Source organism: Limanda limanda, chromosome 4 (genome assembly GCF_963576545.1).
Source record: "Limanda limanda chromosome 4, fLimLim1.1, whole genome shotgun sequence".
Taxonomy (NCBI): Eukaryota; Metazoa; Chordata; class Actinopteri; order Pleuronectiformes; family Pleuronectidae; genus Limanda; species Limanda limanda.
In genome coordinates, this window is record NC_083639.1 from 13,226,214 (window position 1) to 13,235,048 (window position 8,835).

Genomic DNA, 8,835 nt, shown 5'->3' on the forward strand with positions numbered 1-8,835 from the left:
GACCGTTCTGATTTGTTCTTCAGAATATGTCTGTAGTCACCTTGTTATTGTTTGTGTGTTATTTAAATAAAGACGTTTTTGGTCAGAGAAGAACACATTACATTTCGGTGTGAAGATGAATCGGGACAGATCCAGGTTTTTTATTGTTCACTTTTACGTTGTGAGTTTGGACGTGTTGTTTTCAAATAAATATATTTGTTCTAATATAAACCGTTTATGATCATTTCTGAGTTTGTTCGTGTCACCTGTGACAAAGTGAAGTTTTTATTAGGATATTTCTACACATACAGCACTGAGCTCTCAGCAATGACGACATGAAGCTAAAGTAAACAAACCACGAGGGTCAAGGTTTTAAATTCCCCCCTGCTCCTGAGGAGGGCGCTGTGTCCACAGAGCGGCGTCACCGAGCACATGTCTGTGGTCCATGTCAGATGACGTAACGTGAAACAGTTATTTAATCTGCATGGGGACAGAACAACTAGAATCACTGTGTCCCTTTAGTCTCAGGGACAACAACCGTGAGTCAGCAGGTTGACACTGGGTCGGGCGGCTCAGCTTGATTGACCGGATGCAGTTGTTTTGAAATTGTCAGCTCTCTCTATCTCTGTGTATCTCTCTCTCACTCACTGCTCCTGTGGTCGTCTCTCTTTCATTGTCTCTCGCTCTCCCACTCACTCGCTTCTCCTGTGCTTCTCTCTCTCTCTCTCTCTCTCTCTCTCTCTCTCTCTCTCTCTCTCTCTCTCTCTCTCTCTCTCTCTCTCTCTCTCTCTCTCTCGCCCCCCTCTGTCTCTATCTCTCGCTCTCTGTCTGTCTCTCACACTCGCTTCTCCTGTGCTCGTGTCTCTTTCTCTCCCCTCGCGGCGCATTTGTGTTTGTTATTGTTTTTGTATGTTGATCATGGCTGTAAACAAAACGCACGTCAGTATCGTGTACGCCTCGTTCGGTACGATCATGGGCTGCTCTGCTTTTCTGGTGTGGAACATCGTGTTCAAGCAGCCGTGGACTGCAACCATGGGAGGACTGTCAGGTAAACACTGCTCTCTGTGTGTGTGTGTGTGTGTGTGTGTGTGTGTGTGTGTGTGTGTGTGTGTGTGTGTGTGTGTGTGTGTGTGTGTGTGTGTGTGTGTGTGTGTGTGTGTGTGTGTGTGTGTGTGTGTGTGTGTGTGTGTGTGTGTGTGTGTGTGTGTGTGTGTGTGTGTGTGTGTGTGTGTGTGTGTGTGTGTGTGTGTGTGTGTGTGTGTGTGTGTGTGTGTGTGTGTGTGTGTGTGTGTGTGTGTGTGTGTGTGTGTGTGTGTGTGTCAGTTTTGTCTGTGTCACGTTCGTGTGTTTATTCCAGTCCGCAGATAAACAGCAGTGACGTCCTCCTCACGCTGAATGTATTCTGCAGCTGTCTGAGCCCACTGACAGGAAACCAATCCTGTTTATATTCCCACCATAGAGTTAGACACTTGTGTTTGAAGGACTGTAGTGATCATTTCGATCATTTTGTCTTAAAGGTGAAAGGGATCTATTGGCAGAAAATAAATAATGCTAATCCTACTGACTTTACCCCAGAATTCGCCCTTTCTACAAAAATATTTGATATTTACATCGTGAGCAGGTCCTCTCTACGGAGGCCGCAATGTTTTTTAACAGTAGCCCAAACTGAACAAACTACTAAACACCTTTTTTTAGTTTGTATGACAACTGAAGGCTACCACGGGGTTTCTGTCATGTTTGGAAGGCGGAGGTGAGGTGAGGGGTGTTTAGCTGCAACATGACACTTCACCACTAAATGTTTCCTAAATTCTACAAACTGAACCTTTATATAACAGTGCAGAGCATCCTGCTGCAAGTTTCACATTCTTAACTCTTTTATTGCCTTAATTATCGAAAACCTTTAATAATAGAGGCTACTCTTACCTTATCAATTATTAGTTTAGTCTGTTATTATGGTTATTCCCCAAATATGCTCTAATAGAAATTATCTAAAGTACAGTGTAAACAATTTACTTATATAAATGATTCATACTTCGAATTAATTTAAACCTTTTTTCAAAGAATGTTTTTGACTTTCACATTATTAAATTGAAGTGAATTGTATAGTTTACTCAGCAGAATATAAACCACTGTTTGGTGGGAGGGCATGGAAATGCTTAAAGGTGAAGTAAAGTGGTTGGTGTTAATGTACAGTAAACAGTGCTGCACTAAATTGACTGTTGGATCCTTCGAGTTTATTTTTTTACAGTGTTTTTAAATAGATTTAGCATTTATTTTACACGTGTGTAGTGTCATAAATGATGTTAGAGCTCGTTTAGAGGAGTTGGTTTTATGAACAACTAGGCGACAGTCTGCCACGTGACCTTTGAGCCACAGTTGAGGTTCATATCTGTAAACTCTGCTCTCCTCCGACCACAGTAAGTAGTGTTATCAGTTTTAGTGTTTTTTCAAAAGACCAGTTGATCATAGATCACACAGAAGTTTTTATCAGAAATAAGGGGCGGTCAAATGTTCCTAAGTCCGGAGTATTCATAGTCTTTCACAACTTCTAAGATCAGTGACCCTCACAGGTGAGCTTAGTTTATACACAGACATAATCCCTTTTTTTGTTTTTTGATTGCATGATGGTGAATGGGGGTGTGAATTTGGCGTGTCCACCATCACACTATCCTGAAAGTGTTACTGTCACTAAATAACCATCTGCACCAAACATTCACTGAAACACTGAGACTGAAGCAGAGGCTGCAGTCAGATTGATTTAGTTCAGGTCCCTCTGTCTCAGTTTCATCCAGTTCATTGTGAAATGTTCACAGAAAAAAAACAAAGAACAAGTGAGAACATAAAAGCAGAAGTGTGATTCAGTGATCAGCACTTGGCAAAATGCTGTGTCATGATATGTCTGCTGCTGAAAATGCACAGTCACTCCTCAGATCATCTAATGCTTTGGATCATTTAAAAAGCTGAGACTGTTGCATCCCATTATAATCTTAACACCATCGTTCCACTGGTTTCTAGTCACTTCCCTTCAATCAGGAGACACTTCAACGTTACAGTTGAACAAACGTTTTTATTGTCATGCACAAAAAGAAAGTGATGGGATATGTAAAGTATCTGTTTTGCGTTTCGAACCATATGTTTTAGGGTTTCGAATGAAAGGGGGGAAAAGCTGAACGTAGAATAGGAATTCTATGTGTCTAGACCCCCCCCCCCCCCCCCCCCCCCCCCCGAGGTCTAGACACTGGTGGCGGTCGAGGGCCCTGACATGATGTTGAGTGACTCTGCTGGACTCGACCAGGGCTTTGGATGAAGACTGGAGGCGATTGGGGTTAGAGGCGGTTTACAGCAGGTCACTAAAATGACGGCTGACGGAGGATTTAGAGTCAGCAACAGCATGATTTGGCGGATGGGATTATTGCAGAATCTGATTGTGATTGGCCATTGAAAATAACCAGAATCAGCTAGTTAATAAGCAGAGAGAGATACAAATGTAAGTGATAGAAAACTAGGAAGTCTTCAAGCATGTGTCTTTTGGTGCACCCAAGAATCTGTGAGATCAAGGATTTGAGAGTCAGCTGCTTTCTAATAAGTTTTAAATAATATTAAGGCTGCAGTGCGCTGATCTTTGATCCTGGATTGGTAGCAGGCGCCACACAGACTCTATAGGCGGACTGGGTATTAACCAGACACAGGCGATGCCCATTAAATACAGGTCCTCTGTTAAAATCTCTGTAAAGTCAGGTATACTAATTTAAATCATATTGAACCACCAAGTCAGTTTATATCACTACAGCAAACTCTGGCTTCACGGTATCTTAACATAAAAACGACTCCACACAGTACGTGACAGTGAAGGTGACAGATTCTGAAATTGGGAGAAAGAGACTGGATTGTAAACTGTATTAGAAAGGACAAAGAATACTGCTCAAATATTAGTGAGACAATCTTGCTGTACTCCTGAGACTGTTATACAAATAATTATGTTTTTTTTGTAGGATCAAAATTAATGCTAATAATGTCAAGAGCGCTTAATATTTGTTTTTATTACTATAGGCCTCTTTGCTGCCTGAATAACATCCACGTCTGCTTATTGTCAGACTTTAGGGCTTGTTGAAAAAAGCAACAGCATGTTTCGAATGTGGTACTTCTTCAGAACTTTTAGTCCCTGTGTTACGTTCTTTATAAACAGTCTATGATTACAATACAACAATAACATGAAAAAACAATGGGGACAGAGAGTGTATTTTGTGTGTGTGTGTGTGTGTGTGTGTGTGTGTGTGTGTGTGTGTGTGTGTGTGTGTGTGTGTGTGTGTGTGTGTGTGTGTGTGTGTGTGTGTGTGTGTGTGTGTGTGTGTGTGTGTGTGTGTGTGTGTGTGTGTGTGTGTGTGTGTGGTCCTGTACTTATATCTTTGTGAGGACTATTTTAGGCATAGATCCTACAGAGTGAGGATATTTCTGGAAACTGAGGACATTTTGGCCAGTCCTCACTTCTTCAATGGGTTGTTTGAGGGTTTACGTAAGGGTTAGTCTTAAGCATTTAGTTTGGATGGTTAGGGTAGGGGGCTAGGGAATGTATTATATCAACAAGTGCCCTCACTAAGATAGAAGTACAAAAGTGTGTGTGTATGTTGGAATAATGTAAACGGAGGCGGCCTGAAGAGTTACAAAATGACTTTTTAAAGTGGTTTAGATTTAACTGTGTGTGTTTGTGTGTGTTTGACTCAGGTGTGCTGGCACTGTGGGCCCTCATCACTCACATCATGTACCTGCAGGACTACTGGAGGACCTGGCTGAAGGGCCTCAAGTTCTTCTTCTTCATTGGGGTCTTCTTCTCCCTGCTCGCAGTCGTAGCCTTCATCACCTTCCTGTCTGTTGCCATCAGCAGCAAAGAGTGTAAGTTCTTCTACATCGCTGTCCTGCTTCATGTATCCGTGTGTTTGAGTGTGCCCATTGTTGTTCTTATGTGTTAATGTAGAGTTGTGCAGATGTGTTACACTGTACTGGAGCCTGTATGAAATGTGTTAATGCCGCAAAGTATTCAACGCTGTGTAGTAATAGTCACAATACACCAAAATCTTACAGGATAAAGGTCTAAGCAGAGTTTCCCCACTTCAACTAAATATGTCTTATTATGTTACATCAATTAACAAAGCATATCTCTAATCTCGTCCGCAAAACATGGTGTATGATTGCTCGTCAGTTCTTAAGGCGACTATCAATGGAGATATTTCTATTTCTATCTAAATTTCAAATTATTGTCCCTCTCTTAAATGTTGAACATCAATTGTAATCTGCATTTGTCCACAATCCGGTGGGTATTTTTCTTTCATGGCTCGGGTCTGGACCCCTTACTTACATTTCACCTCTACTCTTAAAGCTCCAACAAACAGAAATATGCAGTAAACAATAGCATGCTTCAAAGTGTGTGTGAGGAAAGCCCCTTCATGTTTCAGCCTGACAATGCCCTCGTGCAAAGGGCCAGGTCTGTACAGGAAGTGTTGCACTGACTTTAATGTGGAGGAACTAGGCCGGCATCATCAGACCCCTGTTCTCAACATCTCTGGAATTAAGTGGAACCGCAACTGTGAGCCAGGGCTCCATCGAGCAAACTGCTAAAAGTGGTGTTTTGATGAAAGTGAAAATCTTTCTGCTTGCTGCTTCCAAAATTAAGTATCAAGGAAGTTATTTTAATTTCTTAAATGTCAGAACTTGCAAATTTACAGAAGCTCCACAGGTTGTAGACGAGGATCCAAATGAATACATGCTGTAAATTCACATTAGTTGATGTTGGAGATACTAGGAATATCACAAATAAATGTACTTTAAATAAATAAAAATCCCATATTTTCACAATATCATAGTATATATAGGTGTGAAGTTAAAGGACATTTCTATGCCTCTGCAGATCAACATCTGCGGCAGAGGTATTGTGGTTTTAGGTCGTCCCTCCATGCGTCCTGTTCATGTGAATGCAATGAAGTAATACACCACTGCAGAAAGTATGCAGATTGCTGAATACTAATCAGTGTGTGTCCCCCCCCCCCTCCCACAGCCCTGACTGACCCCAACAGTCTCTACCTGTCCTGTGTGTGGAGCTTGATGACCCTGAAGTGGTCCTTCCTGCTCGCCCTGTGCGCTCACCGCTACCGCAAAGAGTTCGCCGACATCAGCATCCTCAGCGACTTCTGATGTCATCACCAGTGATACACTCAGACTCTACTGTTCACTCCATGTGCTGACCTCTGACCCCGGAGCATCACAGCGTGGGAGAGACGGAGGACATCGGAAGAGGAATCAGGGGGGAGTTTGAAATTCTGCTGTGAGTGTCTCACCAGGGTCTCCCCCCCAAACCTGCAGGATTTGTTGTGGACTTGACAACTTTACAGAACAGTCATGCTCTGATTTATATGATCCTTGATCAGTTTTATCATCTTTACAATATTGCACACTCCAAACAAAACAACTCCAAACTATCATCTTGAACTGTCACGTTTCCACACACTCCTCAGTGGTATTTATCAGTTGCAGTCCAGCCACTAGAGGGAGCCACTGTTCCAATAATGAAATAACATGTACAGTACTTGTGCTTGACATTCCAACTTTGTAATATTACCTCTATGTGTTTTCTTTATGGTTTTTCTGTATGACAGGCGTGTTGCACATTACTAGTTGCACATATATATATATATATATATATATATATAAGAAGGAATGTGTGATACAAGGCTTTAATGTTGTTCATCTAAACACTGCTTCAACAGAGCGTCAGGGTTTCGCAAAGGACAAATCTGCAACACTCAAGCAAATGTTCTTATTTGCAATCCCAAATAAGCACCACATGTTTGGATTGAGCATGTTTTTGAACTATTAAAGGGCATTTTTTTTGATGAGAATGATTTTTACATTCGTTTTACTTTAAAAGAGTAAGAAGTGTCGGAAATCATAATTAAGAATATGGCTCAGTTTAGGGCTTTGATCTGCCACAGTTGTTTGAAGGTAATTTTTATCGTCCTCATCAGAAATAATGAGATTATTTTGGTGTTACTTCCTTTAATTGTTCTATATCTCTGTTCACTGCCATGTGAGAAATGAAGCATAACAATAACGTGTGGGAGGAAGTGTGTGTGTGTGTGTGTTTGTACAGGAAGGAGTGTGTGTGAGAGCCACGTTAATAAAAAAATAAAAAATTTTCACATCTTCCTGTGCGCTGGTGCGTTTTTGCAGTGAAATCTTATAAAATAGCTTTGCCAGTGATTCGTAACTGTTCCTCTTTTATGACAAGGAATGTGTCGACATCTTTTACAGTTTCTGTTCCTATAAAATATTAGATTGACAGAAGAAAACAAGTTATTATTTTCACTTTGATCTTCATAGAACATGAGAAGGTGTTAAAGAAGCAGACTGAAGGTGCTCCACGTGCTGTTTCTCTCTCTCTCTCTCTCTCTCTCTCTCTCTCTCTCTCTCTCTCTCTCTCTCTCTCTCTCTCTCTCCCTCTCCCTCTAAGTCTGGGTCAGGAGGGTCAGTGTCGGGCATTAGAGTGGGATTTGTGCCATGAGAGGAATGAGCCACTTTTCCCACCCATCCGAGCCACGTTTATGAAGAAAAAACACCCCACAGCATTGCAATCGCGACAGTAAATGCAGACCAATAACCTGCACTTTGAAGTCGGGCAATTATTCCATACATCCACATTTTTATTTTGTCCCTCAAAGGGAAAGTGGGGGCGGAGAGTTTTTGCTGTATGATTTTTTTTTCTTGAGGTAGCCGCCTGATATAATCACTTTGAAGTTGATTTGAAAAATATGTGATGGAATTATTACGACACAATCAGCATTCGGTGCATTATTATACCTCATTAAGTGATCGGTTTGCAGGAGAATATCTGTTTAAATACAGTTTATTCTTATCATCCGATGGAAAACACGTCTCTTTAACGCATCTCTGCAGCTGCTGAGGAAAAAACACCTATGGTAATTAATGAAGAAAGCCTTTCATTATTTACTGGATAGATCAGTAACTTTGATCCTTTAGAAGCCATCACATCGTCACTGTTTCACTTTCTTTGTTGCTTGGCTGCATCCTTCCTCTGTACTTTAAGGACATTTTTTTGCATCTTAATTGTGTTACAATGGTTTGTTTGTGAGCCCCCAGAGTCTCATTGCATCAAGGTAATTGCCATGTTGTGGTTAGATCACCATGGCAATATTTTTTATCTGGCCATTATAAACTTCGACATTAAGAAACTGAAAAACAATCCAGCTCACTTTCCACTGAGCAAGCTGGGGGATGTGGAACCAAATGCATCCTATTAAGTTTATACACCATCCTGTAAAATGTGTGTGTGTGTGAGGGAGTGTGTGCGTGTGTGTTGTTTGTGTGGTATGTAAAGAGAGGGAGGGCTCTCATTTCACTCAATTATGGGACTCCTTTCTACTCAAATCACGGAAGGAAGTTGTCTCGAGTGTTGACTGGCAGTCTGGCAGAGTGTGGTGAGGCTGGAAACAATAGTTTATACTTTCAAATAACACAAATATCCTAAACATCCTGTTCAATTAGATACTAAAAAGCGCCCGAATCAGAATCTGCAACAAACAGCCGACAGGGGAAATGCTTCCTCTGCATTACTCACACTCTTTCAACACACGACGTCAGAATCTAAATATTTGAAAATGCACATGGAGGACACGATCAGCACACGTCCACCTGTCCGCTCTCAGACCTCTTTATGCGAACTCGCTGACACATTGAAACGTGAAGTCAGAGCAGAGCATTAAACAATTACCATCATCTCATAGGACACAGAGGTGGAAGATGAACTGAGATCTGTCGCTCAACTGAGAGCGGCAACACCCTCTGATT

General features: G+C 41.5%; 1 protein-coding gene across 1 annotated transcript; it reads left to right on the plus strand.

Annotated features, from left to right (window-relative positions):
• The first annotated feature begins 473 nt into the window (after nt 1–473).
• LOC132999821 (heme transporter hrg1-A-like) lies at nt 474–7,173 on the plus strand. The gene is made up of 3 exons (XM_061069596.1): nt 474–1,027; nt 4,702–4,869; nt 6,029–7,173. The coding sequence occupies exons 1-3, from the start codon at nt 889–891 to the stop codon at nt 6,163–6,165; spliced, it is 444 nt and encodes a 147-aa protein (XP_060925579.1). The 5' UTR covers nt 474–888; the 3' UTR covers nt 6,166–7,173.
• Nucleotides 7,174–8,835: the final 1,662 nt, after the last annotated feature.

Bases quoted from the DNA above. Each gene is read 5' to 3' on its own strand.
- LOC132999821 (XM_061069596.1), top strand. From the start codon at position 889: ATGTTGATCATGGCTGTAAACAAAACGCACGTCAGTATCGTGTACGCC. The intron at 1,028-4,701 runs GTAAACACTGCT...TGTTTGACTCAG, and splicing joins AACCATGGGAGGACTGTCAG to GTGTGCTGGCACTGTGGGCC. The intron at 4,870-6,028 runs GTAAGTTCTTCT...CCCCTCCCACAG, and splicing joins TGCCATCAGCAGCAAAGAGT to CCCTGACTGACCCCAACAGT.